An 18,500-nucleotide genomic window follows, 5' to 3' on the forward strand; every position below is an offset into this window, starting at 1 on the left:
TCTGCTGCACGGAAGTACTTTAAAACGTCCTTCTGCCTGTGATTGGAACCGGCTCCAACATTAAAACTGCATCGTGTTTGCCATAAATGAGAAGCAGTTGTGAACTCTAAGGATTCGTGATATTGCCGGCTTTGCTTATCTATTAAATCTGTGGTCTAACTTCTCTTTTTTAGCTGCAGACAGCTCTTTTTCTAAATGAAATCTTAAGGACGATTCCAATATACGTGACCGCACAAGACCTTGTGCTTTGGCGAGAGTGAAGAGGGAAAATGATCTCGACCTCCACCCTCCACCTCAGCGTCCCCTGAAGGCGTGTCCCTAGAACTCTAGAGTCCCGGACACGCAGAATGAAAACTGCCACAGGCATCAGAAGGAGCCGCTTAGCATGTGCCCTAATCCAGCTCTCCTTAGGCCTCCCCGCCTGACCCCACACACGACGACGTCGTTCGCCTTCTACCGGGAAGACTGCACAGCATCTGAATTCTGCTGTGGAGCTGAAGGGAAGAAAAGTCTTGACGCACATTTGAACAGGGCACTGTCCAGCGTTCGGCAAAACAGAAATGGGTCACAGAAACACAAGGAAGGGTCACATTTCCAACCACAAAGTAAGCCACAGGCGTGCTAGGGGTATAAACAGTCAGATATATATATGCTCAATGGAGAGCAAATTTTGATTTTTGTTCTTCGGTTACTTCTGTCTGCCCTGGAAACACAAATCAAAGTGACGCAACCGACAATCCTGACCAACCTGTTCACCACAACACGGATCCCCGAGTGGCTGGCTAGTCACCACTGCCGAGCCATTATCCTTGTGGGCACATATAAACAAAAATGAAATGTAGGTAAGGTAGTATTTAAGGTAGTTTTAAGCGCTGACCGCCCACAGGGAGAATGGCAAAGTGGTTCCCAATATGGTGGCATTTGTGGAACCAGATGTCAGAACCTTCAGATCCCCCAGGAACCCTGTGAACCATTTCCAGCCGCCCCCGGGCCCAAACTCAATGGCCATTTAGTAATGCCTTTGAGTAAGAGAACATGAAAGCCCAGCTCCCTTGCCCAGGGTGGGTCAGAACAACTTGGAGGCAGACTGAACCTTCCAGAGTCCCTGTCCTCTTTGGGACTTTGCCTGACTCTTGCTTGGCTCCCTTCCCCGTCCTGGTTCCTTCTTCTGTTCTCCTAGGGACATTTCGTTTATAATCACTTGCACATGAATTCCCATCTCAGGGTCTGCCTCTGGGAAACGCCACCTAAGAGACCACACCACCCAGCTCCCTATCCAGCTGGCCGTCACCGTGAATCACGTGGCCTCCCCAGTGGTGGCTCTGGCGTGCAGTTAATTAACACAGTATCTGCCACACCCTTTTCCTACCACAAGTGTGTCCAGAATCTTTAGCCTAAATTGATCTTATTTGATTGAAGGGGTGGGGCCCTAAACCTAAATATTATACAGTCTCAGTTGAGAAGAAGGTATAGGGCATGGCACGTTTGGGTTAAATAAATGTTACATTAAAAAAAAAAAAACTTCCCATGATGCAGTAGTGTGTTTCCCTCACGAAGCTGGGCATAAGTGCTTTAAATAAATCTGTGGAGAGTGGAGTTTGTCTCTCAAAGGTCACAGACTTGCAGTACCGAGGAGCTATAAAACCCTACTAGAGGTGAAAGGCGAGAACTCGCACATGTGTTAAGATAGACCTTGAAAGCTTTTTATAAAGAAAAAAATGTAATTTTTTGAGAGAGCACAAGAAGGGGTGGGGCTGGGGGGGTGGGGGACAGAGGATCTGAAGCGGGCTCTGTACTGACAGCCGCAAGCCTGATGCGGGGCTCAAACTCACCACCCTCGAGATCATGACCTGAACCGAAGTCGGATGCTCAACCGGGCACCCCCAAAGTTGCTTTCTGACCAGATTTTTTCCATGAGCTTACTTTCTTGTAATTTTCCTCACTCTGTGGGTTTGCACGTGGCAAAAAACGTGTGGGTTCCCTTGGGTTGCACTTATTCTGACACCTGTGAAGCAAGCCCACCCTGTGGGATGTGAACCGTGATCGACCCAGGGGGATGCGGTGACCCGGATGGGGCCGGCCTCCCGTCACCGCACACCTGAGCTTCCACAGACACGTGACAGCGCGGCTCACCTTTATTCCCAGGGCTTCTCCAGAAATGACAGCAACTGTCACGCCATCCTTACTGGGTTTAGGGATTTCTTTGCTTTTCAGTTCCTGGTACTGAGGCTCCACCATCTTCTCCGAGCTTCTCAAATTAACCCACAGCTGTAGGCCGTGGGCTGGCTCCTCCGAGCAAGGCATCTCCGCGTGCAGAATGCCCCGGCCCGCGGTCATCCACTGCAAAGGGGAGACCCACGAGAAGGAAATGTCACCCGGCCTCTAAGGAGCCTGCAGGGGGGGCAGTTAGGTCATGGGGACGACGCAAGGCACCTTACAGGTGCTGCTTTCGGAGTCCCTGGGCGTCGTGAGGAGTAACCAGGCGACAGTGACCATTGCTGAAGCCTTTTCCGGGATTCCAAAAGCTTCCCAACCTTCCTCACTTAAATTCAAAGCGTCGGCTCTGAAATTCACACAAAGGGAAGAATCTTCTCTTTGGGATCCCCGAGTCTTCGACTGAGCTCTGGGATGGGGAGGAGCTGCAGGCGGAGGGCCCGCCGGGGTGCACTCTGGGTAGACACACCTTAAGTGAAAAACAAGACCCCATCGGGCTGCGGGAGAGGCCAAGCGGCGCTGCGGTTACGGCGGAGGCCCCGGCCGGTCCGACACGGAGCGCCGGCACTGGGGGAGCCTGCACAATCGTCCCAAACCCAGAAGAGGCAAGCGGGCTTTGCTGTCCCCACGCCGGCAGACCGTGAGGGGGCCACCCTCCCTCCGAGGGAGAAGCGCCCGGGGAGAGGCGCTTCCTGCGGCAGAGGGCAGTGCCTGGCACGGGCTGCAGCTGGGAGCCGTCACGCCAGTACTCGCGGCAGCGGGAGGCCACTCGCGTGGGCCCGCCGCCGCGTGCGTGGGGGCCGACGGCTGCGTGGGGGGGCGAGGGGGCCTGCCGCGACGCGCGGAGGCTCCCGGCATGCGCTGCGCCGCGGCAGGTGGCTCGCGGCTGCCCGCTCGGTTCCGGTCAGGGAGCCCTCGCGGCGTGGAGAGACGCCCGTCGCCTCCGCTGTCGTGCAGAGTCTTCGAGCGTTTGTCCGTTTCTTTACTGAGGGCACGTCAGGGGCCAACCCGAGACGCCAACCTGGGCATCTGGGGATGAAGGGATGGAACGTGGCCGACAGGTTTCCTGCCTGTCTTAGCTTGCGTCCGGCCACAGAAATCCTGACAAAAGGCCTTAAGGCCAAGTATTTATTGGGGGGGGGGGGGGGGGGGGGGTTGCTGCAGGAAGCACAGGTGACGTGGGAAACAGCGAGCTAGGCAGGAGAGAAGGGTGTGAATGAGCAGGGGACATCTGTGGGCACCTGGGGCTCGGCCCCACCGCGAGCGGGGCAGACGGGTGCACACAGGGGTAGGGGAGGCGAGCCGTCTACCCCCCAACTCCCGACCCTCTTGGACAGCAGTTCCTCGGGGGGTGTTTAATCCCCAGCACGCCCGGCTGCCGAGAAAGCCCTCAGGCAGAGCAGCGGCACGGGAGACGGGCGGCCACGCACACTCATGGGGACTGTTGCCACCTGGCCTCAGGCGGGCCAGACGGCGAGGACGCAGGCCGCCGACAGCGTCTTCCAGACGCCCACGGTGGGGGACAGAACTCCATACACAATCAAATAATCGCCGGCATATGTTTGCACTTGGGGCGCTGGGGGGCACGGCAGGTGTGTGTGAGAGCACGTGGAATGACCTGCCTGTTCCAGGCAGCTCGCCCGAGGGTGCAAGCTTCAGGCCGAGACCCGGACAGGGAGTGAGAAGTGACCAGGGTTAGGGGGAGAGGGAGGTATTCCACACAAGGGGAACCGCAGCGGAAAGGCTCTGAGGCAAGAAGGAGCAGGATCAGCCCCAACCTGCAAGCAGGCCGGGACACATCTAGATTGATTTCCATCTTCCATTTGAGAAGACCGATTAAACTTAGCCCAGGGGTCTGCAGACTACAGCGCAGGGGCCAAACCCAGCGGGCCACTTGGTTCTGTACGTCCAGTTTTCCTGGCGCACAGACGTGCCTGCTCAAGGACGTGCTGCCTGTCTGCTTTTGTGCCGTGAAGGCAGAGTTGAGCTGCCACACGTCGGGCACTATGACCACAAAGCCTAAAACATCGCCACCTGGTCATCAGAGAAAGCAGCTGCTGCCCCCACCCCCCCCAAGGCAGTGAGGGAGATCTCCGTGCCCTTCCGTGCCGCACGGCTTCCATCTGACGGCAGCCGGTGCTGGTCCTCAGGGATGTGTCTTCCTGTTTGCTTTCCTGTTTCGTTTATAGCTCAGCTCTCCATATTTTCGATCCACTTTTCGTACCTTCTTCATCCTTTTTTAGGCACAACCTAGTTTGGCAGCAACTTTCTTAATATGGCCCACCTATCGGATTTGGAGGGGGGGGGAGAACAGATTTCCCTCTTTCTTTTTTATTTATTTTGAGAGAGCGCAAGAGAGCGAGCACAGGCACATGCAGAGGAGGGGCAGAGAGAGAATTCCGAGCAGGCTCCACGCTGTCAGCACAGAGCCCAGTGTGGGCTCGATCTCACAAACCATGAGATCATGACCTGAGTTGAAATCAAGAGTCAGACACTTAACTGACTGAGCCACTGAGGCACCCCCAGATTCCTCTTTTCAACCTCACCATTTACTAGCTCTGATGCCATGGGCATCTTTTTTTTTAACATCAGTAAATCCCCACTCTCTCGTTTTAAAAATGAGGTAAAAAGAATACTTACCTTAGAGAGATTATGTGTATGAAACTGCTTTCAATTTCATGTTCATGAAACACCACGATGCAAATATCTGCAGTTATCACTCCACGAGATATGTAAATAACCCCAGAAAGTTCCTGACACAGAGTTCAGACTTACAAACCCAGCAAAGAACACCCAAGCATTCCCTGGAGATTGAAACGTGTCTCAAACAAGCCCAGGATGGCGGCAAGGTTTGGGTCATCGTCTTAAGTGACACCACCGACCCCTGCGAACAAGTTGGCAGATAAACAGTGCAATGTTGCAAATGCAGCAGAAAGGTCTAGAAAGATGACAACTGAAACTGGTATGCCGACTTTGGCAATGGGGACATCATGCATGACCACTGTCTGAACGGCTTCGGCAGGGGTCTGGGTGCAGGTTGTGAGGCCAGCACTGATTTCAGTGAGTGAAGGATAAAATGGATGAGGAGGTTAAGATAATCATTCTTGATTATGCTTTGGAGAAACTTAAGAGAAGGACTAGTTAGGAGCTAAAAAGTGATTGAGGGGGGTCGAGGAAAGCTTGAGAGAAGAATACAAGACACCTGTGCAGGTTTCTAGGCTAAGTGGAAGGATCCACAGAAAGGAAGAGGTCAAAAATACACAAGAGACGGGGAGGAAAGCATGAATGTACTAGAAGTGGGTGAGACGAAGCATGTACACCCACAGACGATTAAACCACCAGCAGTTCCATGTCCTTGGCCGTACCTGCAGGTCTCCTGGGTTCATCTGACCAACATGTCCACAGAAGTCTTCATGGGCCATGCTGCCCCCTTCCAGGAGGTAAGATACCTTTGAGAAAACAAGCAGAAGAAAAAGTAGGTGTTTGGCCAGCTGTGAAGAACTGTTCACTTTTTCCACAGAAAATGTGGTGAGGAAAGTATGAGGAGCAACGAAGACAGTAGGGCAAGCTGAGGGAACGAATCTCAGTGAAAGGGCCGTGCTAGCCCATACGACGCCTTTGAGAGAGGGGGGAGGGAGGGAGGAAGGGAGAGAGAATCCCGAGCAGGCTCCACACTATCGGTGCAGAGCCCGACACCAGGCTCGATCTCACGGTTTGTGAGATCATGGCCTGAGCCGAAATCAAGAGTTGGACGCTTAACTGACCGAGCCACCCAGGTGCCCCAAATTCATATACGTTAAAGTCAACTTTTCTAGGGGCATGTCCATGCTAAGAACGGAAAGAAATTCTGTATTGTTCAACAGAGTAGCCATTAGCCACTAGCCACGTGTGGCCGTTGAAATTTAAATCAATTAAAGTGAACGAAAATTAAAAATTCATGGGCCGCCCGGGTGGCTCAGTCGGTTGAGTGTCAGACCTCGGCTCAGGTCACGATCTCACAGTTCCTGAGTTCGAGCCCCGTGTCGGGCTCTGTGCTGACAGCTCGGGGCCTACAGCCTGCTTCCGATTCTGTGTCTCCCTCTCGCTCTGCTCCTTCCCTGCTCACACACTGTTTCTCTCTCAAAAATAAATACAGATGAAACAAAAATTAAAAAAAAAAATTCAGCTCCTCAGTTGTACTAGCCACACTTCAAGGCCAAATCCCTGCCTCTCCCCTTCGTTTTTGGTCATCAGCCTGCCCACAGAAAGCAAGTGCCTCTGGGAGGGGCCAGCCCCCATGGCAGTGGCCTTCAGGGGTCCAGCACAGCCAGTGAGATCTGAATAAAGTCTGCCTAAGTTTTGCATACAGTATTTGGAAGCCCAGCTGCATGTAGAGAGAAGCCACACTCTCCAATATCGGCTATCTCGGAAACAAAGTGTTTTTCGTGCGTCTGCCACCTTTCTCTTTCATCTTCTCAAATGGCTCAGAATTCATGCTGGGAAAACAGGCCATCGTTTATTAAGCCTCCTCATACCCCAAACTAAGGGCAATTAAAGACCTGATACTGTGAAGCTGTTGAAATCTTATAGTGTAGCCTTACAATAAACCCCCTTCTTCTGGAACCAGCTTCGTTGGACGCCACTTCCTGAAACTAAAGACTTATCGGGCACTTAACGACAATAGAAATCAGGGCTGGTTGACATGAGGACTCTCCACATGTCATCCTGCCGAGCGATGACAATGAGGTACACTGCGTACAGAATGGCCTCAGCAGGTGACAGGCAGATGGCTACAGAAATTGGAGGTTCTAGGTTGTGATGGTCAACGTGACTGGGCTAAGAGACGCCCAGATACATAGTAAAATATCACTTCTGGGTGCATCTGTGAAGGTGTTTCTGGAAGAGATTAGCATGTGAATCGGTAGCCCGAGTGAGGAACATTGCCGTCCCCAGTGTGGGTGGGCGTCATCCAATTTGCTGGGGGCCCAAAGAGAACAAAAGAAGGGTGAATTCTTCCTCTCTCTTCTTCAGCTGGAACATCCGTCTTCTGTCCTCAGACATCAGAGCTCCTGCTTCTTGGCCTTGGGACTCTGAGACTTCACACCAGCAGCAACCCCTGTCCCATCTCCTATTCCCCTGTTCCCCGCCCCGGGCCCTGCCCCCAGTTCTCAGACTTGGGCCTCAGACTAAATTATACTACCAGCTTTCCTAGCTCTCCAGTTTGCAGAGGGCAGATTATGAGACTTCTCCACCTGCATAACCGCGTGAGCCAGCTCCTATAATAAACCCCCTCTTGTACATCTCTATACATCCTAGTGGTTTCTCTGGAGAACCCTGACTAGATTCCTACTCTCAAACCCCCACAGGGCAACTTGCTATACTAAATGGCAACAGTGCAACATTGGCACGGGACGAGAAGAGGCCCATCTGCATGGAGAATTTATATGATGACAGCAATTCCAAATCAGGGGAGCAGGGGCGCATTTTTCAATAAACAGTATTGGAACAAAGGACCAACCATATGAGAAAAGAGAGTAAGCCCCACCCCCACATATGGAAACATGTTCCAAATGGGCAAAGATTTAAATGTTAAAAATAGGCTTCTGAGATTTAAATCTAAGGAGACAACAAGAATACAAAATGTCAGCACAAACCTATCTTTGGAACGTTTATTATAATAGCAAAAAGACAGGAGAACATTCTGCAACTGTTAAAAAGTGATGGAGATGTCTATTCACCGACACAGAAAAATGAGATACTATTTAATCAAAACAAGCAGGTTACTGAACAGGAATTTTACTTAAAGGGGTCACATGCAATGATGAGTTTAAATGGGTTTAAATAAAATTAAATAAATTAATTTACCAGATAAATAAATAAAATTAAATAAATTAATTAATTTACCAAATTTATTTACGATTAAATAAAATCGTACCCCATCATGTTAGGACGCACCTGGAGATGCCCGGATGAACACACCAAAACATGGACAGAGGTCATCTCCAGATGGTGGAGTTGCAAACACATTTTATTATCCCCTTCCCACTTTCCTGACAGTTTGGGTTTTCCACAGTGAGTCGTTTACTTTTTTATAATGGAAAACACTTTTTTATTTTACGAAAATATAAAGATATTACCACTGATCAGTGAACAAAAAGAAGTGATGTGCTTTATTCTGCAGAGAAGCTGGTGACTATTTGTTCCCTCTTTGGGCGAACCGGGGCTGGCCAAGAAGGCAGTGAGACAGAAGGGAAAACAGAGAATCGGAAGAATAGCGCCATCCTATGGAAGAGAACAATGTAGCTAGTTCTGACTTTCATATGTTACCCCGCAGAAAAGACCTGGGACTCCTATAGAGGCCAAAACAGGAATGAAGGACTTAGGACCTCATACAAAGCTTAAACATTAACAAAGGGAGGGGTGCCTGGGTGGCTCACTCAGTTAAGCGTCAGACTTCAGCTCAGGCCACGATCTCAGGTCATGAGTTTGAGAGCCCCACATGGGGCTCTCTGCTGTCACCGCGGAGCCTGCTTCAGATCCTCTGTCCTGTCCCTCTCTCTGCCCCTCCCCTGCCTGTGCTCGCGCTCGCTCTGTCTCTCTGAAAAATAAACTTAAAAAAAGCATTGATGAAGAGAAATAAAAAGCTTCCAAATCTCAAACCACCAAACTAGAAGAAACAGTGTCTAGAACTGCTTTCCTTTTCCTGTTATGCATACATTTTTAATTAAAATAACTGCATAACAAAGGCAATTCTCATTCTGTTTGGCCTCAAGCTCTGGGTTCTCAAAGGAGTCTCTTTCAAATCGTATTGTTTCCATCCCCAAAGATTTTTCAATTATACAAGCCTAGGGACTTTCAAGTTGTTAATCATCTAAAAATACGTCACGCAACTTTAAAAAGTAAATTGTAGTGAGCATGACTCATTTAAAGATGAAAATTTATGTGGACACCGAGAGGGGTGTGTGTGTGTGTGTGTGTGTGTGTGTGTGTGTGTGTGTGTGTGTGTTGCAAGTTTTATTTTAGAAAGTGATGCCAACATTGTTTCTCAAAGACTGAGAAGGTGGTTATCCCCACCCCCCACTTTACCCCATTCTCTGGTAATACAAAAGTAAACATCATTTCTCCCATTCTAAGTACTATAAAATCTGAATTAGAGAAGTCTGGTTAATGAGGCTTTACTGAGCCCATAATGCCTACCTTTTACTTCTTAAAGCAAAAAATCATACTTTTTGCCATTGGAAGGAAAGAAAAATCGGAAACCAAGGACCCTTTATTTATGATTATCTTTGATTTCTTTCTTTGTCCTAAGTGCTGTAAATGCCACACTGAGATCTCAAGTTTAAACGAATTCCTGTGCGGGATTTTTCTAAACGCAAGCGGTGCTCTGAGAGTCGACACAATCCAGATGATTTTTTAGGACGTCACATAATCGCAAACACCTGGAGAACGGCCGTGGGTGGCTGACGGAATTGGGGGCGTTATGTTTAAACTCAAGGGTTGCGTGTGTCTAATTAAGAAATCTGTAATCAGAGACAGGTGTTTTCTGCAAGCATGGACCCTGCTGCCTGATCCGGCTCCGTCCTTTCCTCCTTCTTCGTCCTCCACTTTCCATGGGTCTTCACCGAACACCTCTGCTTCCTCGTCGGTTCTTACCTCTTCGTGTGTTTGTATATTTGGAAGGAGAGAAACACAAAGCCAAAGCAGGAACGAAAGAAAAGTGGCACTTGCGATGTGAAATTGAAGCAAGGTGTACCTCCAGGAGCTATAAATTAATCCTGCAGAATCACAGCACAAGATACCATAAAGTTTGTTGTTTCTTTCTGGTATTTAAGGAGGAGGAGTGTGCTGACCTCATCCAATGTTTCTAGATGGAAGACTTTTTCTTTAAAGCAAAAAGTTGACATTATAGGTAAAACTATGTTTTCTTTTAATTTCCATGTGCCCCAAATGGTGGCTGTTTTTCTATTGGTAGCTGAGTAGGAAAAAGAGAAAAACAAAACACAAACATGAATTGAGATCATGGCTGTTGCCAGAGGCCAGCAAGGAACGTATTGCATAACAGAAGCGGCTAGTGGGTCTTCAAGGATTCTTCAAGGATAGAAACGGTAATGTTTGAATCCATGCAGTTAAAGACTCAAGTTATTTTACAAAAATGTTTTAATTAGTTGCGTAAATCACTGAGAAATCTCAAATATCACCGCACTAAATATGCTCATCCAATCCCGACCCCACACAAACACCTTGGTGCCAGAAGGCAGCTTGAACAAAAAAGGAAAAGATAACCAACATGGTTTTTGGGTATTTGGCCAAATATTTTAAAGGCTCTCCTGGGGCCTGCCTTGCCATTTCCTGCCACAACCCTGCCTGGGGGCCAATGCTGGAGGGTGGGGGGAAAGGGGGCGCTCTGGCCCTGAAGGCGTGGCCCAGCCTCTGGGAACCACTCAGGCTCCCCCGAGGGAGTCTCGGGTTTGTCACTTACTAGGTGTGAAATGTGGGGCAAGTCCTTTAACTTCAGGAGGCCCGGTTTCCTCAAGTACAATGTGGACAGAGGAGATGAGCTCACCCAGCGTGGTGAGTTCTCAACGAGGTAATGAGTGCAAAAGTGCCTGGCACATATCAAGTGTTCGGTAAGTTCTAGAACTGGCACTCCTGCCACACTTCCACGGGCAGAGATCCCACTCGGGGGTCTTCCCTCCTGCTTCCTGGAATGTATTTCTCCCGATAGTCTCGTGGCTCGTTTCCTCACTTTGTTCAGGCCTCTGTTCAAACATCACTGCCTAAGAGGGGACACCCCCCACCAGCCCATCACATTGGTCGGTCTATTCTTTACCCTCTGCTGATTTGTTCCTTCTCCCTAGCTTCTTCCCAGAGGGACCCTACAATATAGAATTACTTAGTTGTTCATTGCCTTCCCTAAGAAAGGGTAACCTCCCTGCCATCTTGGCGGCAACAGACATGTGAGGTCTGACGGGAGTTGCAAAAACAGCCAGGACTGCCAGCTGCGAGGACTTCAGGCGAACTGGCCACCAAAGAAGAGGGTCTTTGTGCCGCTGTATGCAAAGATGACAACGGGCCTCGTGGTTCCTGGGTGAGGTGGAGAAGAGGTGGGGGGCGGGGCGGGGGACAGGCAACCACAGGTTCCTGACAGGACATGCTCCCAGGGTCCTTCCTTGGTGTGGACGTGGGAGAGTTCCACCCAACAATGGCTAACTACAGCGAAAAGAACTGATTTAAAGGCAATTTTCCTTTTATATTTTTCTGTTGCTCCCATTCTCAAAAGTCTCCAAAATCCACTCATTTTCCTTTCCCTAGGAGTAAAATTTCTGACGCGCACATCCAGGTTCTTTAACAATCATTTCCTGAATCTAACTACTCAGGTGAGCTGAATCGCAGACTTCCTCAGAACCTTCCAGCTGCTTCTAGGACCCCAGGGCCAGGAATGCCCTTTCTCTTCAAACCCCACTCAGGATTCAACCTTTCGTGGAGTCTCTTCAGTCAAACTACCGCTGGCTCCTCGTGTAATCATCAGGCTAACACCACCTACATCTCTTAAAACTGTGGTCAAGCAGGGTGCCTGGGTGGCTCAGTTGGTTAAGTGTCCCACTTCCGCTCAGGTTACCATCTCATGGTTCGTGGGTTCGAGCCCGCATCGGGCTCTGTGCAGACAGCTCAGAGCCTGGAGCCTGCTTCGGATTCTGTGTCTCCCTCTCTCTCTCTGCCCCTCCCCCACTCACACTCTGTCTCTCTCTCTCAAAAATAAATAAGCATTTAAAAAATTGAGAAGAAAAACTGTGGTCAAGGTGTTCACGTCGTTCGTTTTACTTCCTGTGTCATATTGAAGGGGCCTCCAGGGAATGGTTTGCCGACTTCTATGATCACCCAAATTTCCCACATGCAAAAGCCTAGTGTCTGCAGCCAGGGCGAAAGTGGGTAGTTGGAAGTAGTGCTGCTTAAGAGTGCCCTCTGCTGATCCTAACGATGTGTGCACGCTTTGTCCTACCAGACCTCACCAGAACAGGGAGCGGGCTCTCTAACAGAGCCACTGAGAACCACGCATGTCTTCTAGCACGTGCATGGGGTCTCTGCTTCAGGACCGTGTGTCCCTGTGGCAGGCTGCCATCTAGACGTCAAGGGACCAGCTGTGTTGTGGTGTAGAGGGAAGTTTTTCTGCTCACACGGTCTCTAGTCGAAAGCTGTCAAGACAGACAGCTAACAATGAAGGTTTGGCGCTCACAGAACTCTTGCCAAGTTAGGCTTAAGGGATGTACCTCTTGGTTTACTATTTTGTTAAGATTTCATTACGTTGAATTTAATTAAGCAGCTGACATCTTTTGTTGGGTGCATTACTCTTATTCTGATTCAATTCATTGCAAGGATTTAACTTCTCAAATTTTTGGCTAACGTGTTCATTGTGCTTGAGGTTTTTGGGCCACAGGTTCTGGACTTCAAGAAGCAATAAAACATTTTATAATAAGGGGGTCTGATATAGGGATGTCATTTTTTATCTTTTGTCTTTTTAAAATTTTTTTTAATGTATATTTATTTTTGAGAGAGACACAGAGTGTGAGCAGGGGAGGGGCAGAGAGAGAGGGAGACACAGAATCCGAAGCAGGCTCCAGGCTCTGAGCTGTCAGCACAGAGCCCAACGCGGGGCTGGAACTCACAAACTGTGAGATCATGACCTGAGCCGAAGTCGGAAGCTTAACCGACTGAGCCACCCAGGCGTCCCTATGAGATCACGACCTGAGCTGAAGTCGGACGCTCAACCGACTGAGCCACCCAGGCGCCCCTATCTTTTGTCTTTTTAAATAAACTTTTCATTCGGGGGTAATTTTAAATCTCTCTCTCTCTTTTTTTTTGCTTTCATTGCAGCTTGCACAAGGGAAAATGTCATCAGAAACTCATAAACAGGAAGTTAGAAATCCTCCAGAAGGAACATACTTCCCTACCTTCAGGGAGCCACCACTCTAGCAGGGGAAACACTACTAAAACATGCAGGTAAGAGAAGTGAGTACTAAAAAGAAGTACAATTAGTCCCCAAGGAAACACAGAGGATTCATTCTGATGAGCAAGAATCCGAAGGAATGGGGGCATCACTCATGGAGGAGGCAGCCCCCCAATGGTTTTAAAATGTCTCATTACTGGGGGAAAGCTGGGGTGGGTGGGGCAAAAAGGTAGAGAAGGAGGAAAAGAATTTTGTGGGTTGTACTAAAAGGCCATGAGCAATGAAAGCAAGATTTTGTTAATTATCACATTATGACTAGATCATGAGTGGTCTTGTGGCTACAAGAAGTTAAATGATTGTCCTTAAACATGCAGGCAGTTAACCAACCTAATCCATTTCCTCATTGCACCGATGTTCAGAGAGAGAAGAGCATTACTTCGCACTTACAGCTGGGAGATTCGGATCCCTGAACCACGAAAGCATTGGGCCCCACAGTAACAGAAAGACCGTGAGGTGTCCACAGCTGGAGACCTGTGTCACAGGGGGTGTCATGGTGGCGTGGAAGACTGGACACATGTGGGCCTGGGATCAGATGGGCCTGCCCAATCCTGCCCTACACGGGCTGTGTGACCTTGATGGGTCACCGCTTCCCTGAGCCTCTGTTTCCTCGTCTGTAAAATGGGGGAGCTGACAATTCCCACTTTTCAGGATTGCTGTGAAGCTTACAAGTAATGTATAGAAGGCATGTGAAACTAGGGGCGCCTGGGTGGCTCAGTCGGTTAAGAAAGGCATGTGAAACTTCTCATAAAACGGGTAGCCGATGCGGCATGGCAAATTTCCTTTGGGTTTAGTCCTATAGGGTCAGGCATTTCAATTTAAGAGTGTCTACTGTCTACTGAGGCAGAACTCTGAAGCAGCTTTGCTAATAGTGAAGATTTTTGCGAGAAGCTTTTTATCACGTCATGGCCTATGTTCGTTTACTCTGGACTTAATTTTAGTCTTACTTAAAAAGCGTTATTTGGCGACATAAAAGGACATTTAATGACTGGTTTACACTCTTTATCACACCCCCTCCTCCAAGGAGGAGAATTCTAGGAATGTTCTCTGCCTATAATCGTCATAGGGTAGGAGTGGGACAGAGGGGGGAAGTCTGCTGGGAATTTATTTGGAAAACTTTTGAAAAACAGTTAACTGCTACTTTCCTTCGTGTGACCTATGCTTCCTGACATGGACCCGGGTTGAATTCTCTGCTGCGGGGACCGTCCTCTGAGCTGCAGGACGCTCAGCTGCAATCCTGGCCTCTACTCACTAGATGGCACTAGCGCCCTCCAGATGGTATGATCAGAGAGGTCTCCAGAAATTGCCACACTGACCCCCTGTAGGCAAAGGCACCCCCAGATGAGAACCACTGGCATAGACACTCTAAAATCCAGACTTTTTTTTTAAATGTTTATTTATTTTTGAGACAGAGCAAGAGACAGAGTGCAAGAGGAGGAGGGGCAGACAGAGGGAGACAGAGAGTCCGAAGCAGGCTCCAGGCTCCAAGCTGTCAGCACAGAGCCCGACGCGGGGCTCGAACTCTCAAACTGCGAGATCATGACCTGAGCTGAAGTCGGCCGCTCAACTGACTGAGCCAGCCAGGCGCCCCATTGAGATCATTTAGGCATACCCTAGAATCAAGGCATAAGTAAGAACACCCCAAATGCCCATCGACAGACAACTGGATAAACAAAATGTGGCGTATCCATATGATGGACAATTATTCAGCCATTAAAAGGAACGAAGTTCTGACATGTTACAACTTGGATGAGCCCTGAGAACTTTTGCTAAGTGAAAGGAACCAGACACAAAAGACCAACACAGGATTCCTTTTATATGAAATGTTCAGAATAGGCAAATCCCCAGAGACAGACAGTATGGTTGCCAGAGCCTGGGGGAAGAAGAAGATGGGGAGTGACTTTGAGTAAGTATGGGCTCTCTTTTGGGGTCGATGAAACTGTTCTGGAATCAGAGGTGACAGTTGCACAATATTGTGAAAATACTAGAAACCACCAGATATTTTTTAAAAACTTTGTGAATATGTATTTGTATCTGCCATTATGTGCTTGTTTTCTAAGCACCGTCTTTTGGACGGTGTGATGTGAATTCTGGAATTTTCTCTGCATCAATGTAGTATGTAGAAGTAATCACTCAGTAAAATAGCCCATCTTTCCCCACAGTACAACTGAAAATAAACTATTTTTTTTTAAGAATAAAGGTATAGCCTTTGCTTTGTATACAAATCCTACACTATGCCATAATAATTCTGTCACTTTCCAACTGTCGTGGAGATTATTCTATATTAGAACATATCAAGCTGTGGCATTCTTCTTAACAGCTGCGTAGTATCATTGTAGGGATGCGTGTGTTTAAACCACTAGTTCTCTACTGGGGGTCATTTGGTAGCCCTTGTCCCCCAAAGCAGACAGTTGGCAATATCTGGAGACACTTTTTGTTGTCACCCCTGGCGGTAGGGGGGCGCTACTAGCATCTAGTGAGTAGAGGACAGGAGAGCTGCTTCACATCCTACAGTGCACAGGACCACCCCACCGGAAAGAATTCTCCTCCCAAAATGTTAATAATGCCCAGGTTGAGAGATTGGCTCAACTTTTAAAAAATGGAATAAACAGGGGCACCTGGGTGGCTCAGTCGGTTGGGCGTCCGACTTCAGCTCAGGTCATATCTCACAGTTCGTGATTTCGAGCCCCGCATCGGGCTCTGTGCTGACAGCTCAGAGCCTGGAACCTGCTTCGGATTCTGTGCCTCCCTCTCTCTCGGCCCCGTCCCCACTTGCGCTCTTTTTCCCTGTCTCTCAAAAATAGATATTTTAAAAATTCTTTTAAAAAAATTTAAAAATGGAATAAACATTTGTATAGTGAGCCTTTATTTTTACTTTGGTTTCTTTTTTTTTTTCCCCAGAAAAGTATTGAGATTTCTAGAAGTAGGTTAAATGGGTTAAAGGGGAAACGCCTTTTTCCTCCGAGGTACATGGGGCTCCCGTCGCTACGATGAAGGGGATATTTCCTCCATTCTATCTGGTTATTGCTTTCCTGCAGGAAAGTGGGTGATTTTTGCATATTTATTTTAAATTCAGCAAGTTACTAAGAAGTTTTGGTTGATACTCTTAGCACGGTGGTGCCAAAGGGGTCTTGGGGGTGAGGATGGCTTTCTATAATCTGTTGCGCCTCAACTGCAAACCATGCCAAACACACAAGCTACAACCTCCAAGCCTGTGCCATAAGCCCAGCTTTGGAAACGTCCTGTGCCCTCCCTCCTCCTCCAGTCTCACCACCGCCCAGAGCTGGATGCAGCCACTGTGGGGCTTGCTTTTGTTAGCACAGTCCCACAAAGAAATCATTTTTCCTCCTCCTCTCCAACAGCTGTAACTCATATTAGTAGCTTCGAAGTTTCCGGGGTGATATTAAATCATAATGGCGCTGGTAGACATTCTTGTCTTTTTGTTCCCTCAAATTAACAGGATTATGTCTAATATCTCAGTGTTAGATGTGACATGGGAAGTTCACCGAACAATAGTCTTCATGATACTGAGAAAGTATCCCTCTTTCCCAGTTTTCCTAGAGTATTTTTTTCTTTCCAAAATGGGTTTTGATTTTTTTATTTGTTTTGAGAGAGAAAGAGAGAGAGAGCACATGTGCAGAAGCAAGCAGGGGAGGGGCAGAGAGAAAGGGGGAGAGAGAGAATCCCAAGCAGGCTCCACACTGTCAGCACGGACAAAGCCCGACTCGGGGCTCGAACTCATGAATTGTGAGATCATGACCTGAGCCAAGATCAAGAGTCGGAGGCTTAACCGACTGAGCCACCCAGGTGCCCCATGCATTTGATTTCGATCAGGCTTCCTTTTTACCCCCAGCTTTGATTCAACAATGGGATAGTGTGGTTTTGAGAGTACACAGCAAGGTAGGAAAAACAGGCTGTGTGGAAGACGGGGGTTTTTGATTCCAGCTGAGTTTTCGGTGTGAATCACCAGCACCCTTCCCTCCCTCTCCAGGATATGGTGCGGGCAGTGCATGCAAAGGCTGCTGGCCGCCGTCCAGGAAATAGGAGTGTGGCTTTTCTGATGGGCACACCCTTGGAAACAGGACGGGTTTGTTCTCCTGAACAAAGTCAGAGAACCTGCTGAGGCTTGTAGTGAAAAACCTGGGGGGAAAAAACACTTCTAAGCCCAACTAAGAGCATAATAGACACCATCATCCTTAAATGTCCCTGACACATGATGATTTACTCCTAACTGTTCTTAAATGTAACCAAGCAGGAGTGACCGGGGACTTTCGGTGCTAAAACCAGGAAAGTCCCAAAGCTGTAATTTAAACGATGATTTTGAAAGGCATACAACACGCTTCTTCTCAGAACAGGCGAAGAGACGAGTTCATCAACAGCGTGCTGAACTTGAAGGGCTTCTTTTTCGAGCTCAACTCAACTTTGGCAGGGCACGGGTTCTTCAGTTGGTTCTGTTTCCCAGAAACCAGAGTTGCCCTAAGCAACTCAAGCTATTAGGCCTGACCAGAAATAGGTAAATACAAAAAGTTTCCACACTTTACCACCCAGGCCTTTTGAAAACAATGCTCCCCAGAGGCCTAACTCCTGGCAGGAAACACTGACTGCATTTTCCCCTTCGTCTTGTGACCTCCAGCTGTACCTCCTTCTCCAGGGCATTCCTGCTCCCTCAATTCTCAGGCAAATTTTCCACGGAAAATATACAGTTCTCCAAACCATTAAGTAGAAAACAACAACAACCGCTATAAATGGGTCCTCGCTCTTTCCCATCTGGTAGAATTATAGTACTTCCGGTTTGGAAGATCATCTAGATCATCTTAATGTGCTCGCCAACCCCTCGGGGCTGTTGCTGAAATACGCCGCTGCGTGGGTCCCACTTCAGGTGATCGGAATTTTCTAGGATAATATTCTCCACATTTCTTTGATCACGTATCGCTATTAGCTACAAAAAAAAAAAATGTGAGCATGCACTCATAATGCATATATCTATTTAGGCTGTGTATTCCCGGGATAGTACAACGTAATTTCATTTTGATTTTAACAAATTAGTGGAAACCGGCACAGCACTGACTCATGTGGCACACAGCCTATTTTGAGGACCACTGATCCTGAAAACGCACCCATTACGTTAGCATTCAGCGAATGCTTGTATTTCTCCAGGCATAAGAAAATCACTTTGATTCAGGAAGCCTATTCTATGTTTTGCATGTATATTATAACACATATAATAAACATATATATGTATACATATAACATGTTATCACAAAGGTCATCCTTCTATTGGTTTGTATCTATGCTTCGCATCCAA

General features: G+C 48.2%; 1 protein-coding gene across 5 annotated transcripts in view; it reads right to left on the reverse strand.

The window, feature by feature from the left end:
* PIR (pirin) overlaps window positions 1–18,500 on the reverse strand; it is an 89,172-nt gene that overhangs the window by 59,740 nt on the left and 10,932 nt on the right. For all 5 annotated transcript variants that reach the window (XM_042973775.1, XM_007090063.3, XM_007090064.3 and 2 more), the window contains exons 4-5: window positions 5,580–5,663; window positions 2,134–2,340 (exon numbers count right to left, since the gene is read on the reverse strand). In XM_042973775.1, the coding sequence (XP_042829709.1) occupies window positions 2,134–2,340; window positions 5,580–5,663 (291 nt within the window). The remainder of the gene's footprint in view (window positions 1–2,133; window positions 2,341–5,579; window positions 5,664–18,500) is intronic.

This window comes from Panthera tigris, chromosome X (assembly GCF_018350195.1).
Source record: "Panthera tigris isolate Pti1 chromosome X, P.tigris_Pti1_mat1.1, whole genome shotgun sequence".
Classification (NCBI taxonomy): domain Eukaryota; kingdom Metazoa; phylum Chordata; class Mammalia; order Carnivora; family Felidae; genus Panthera; species Panthera tigris.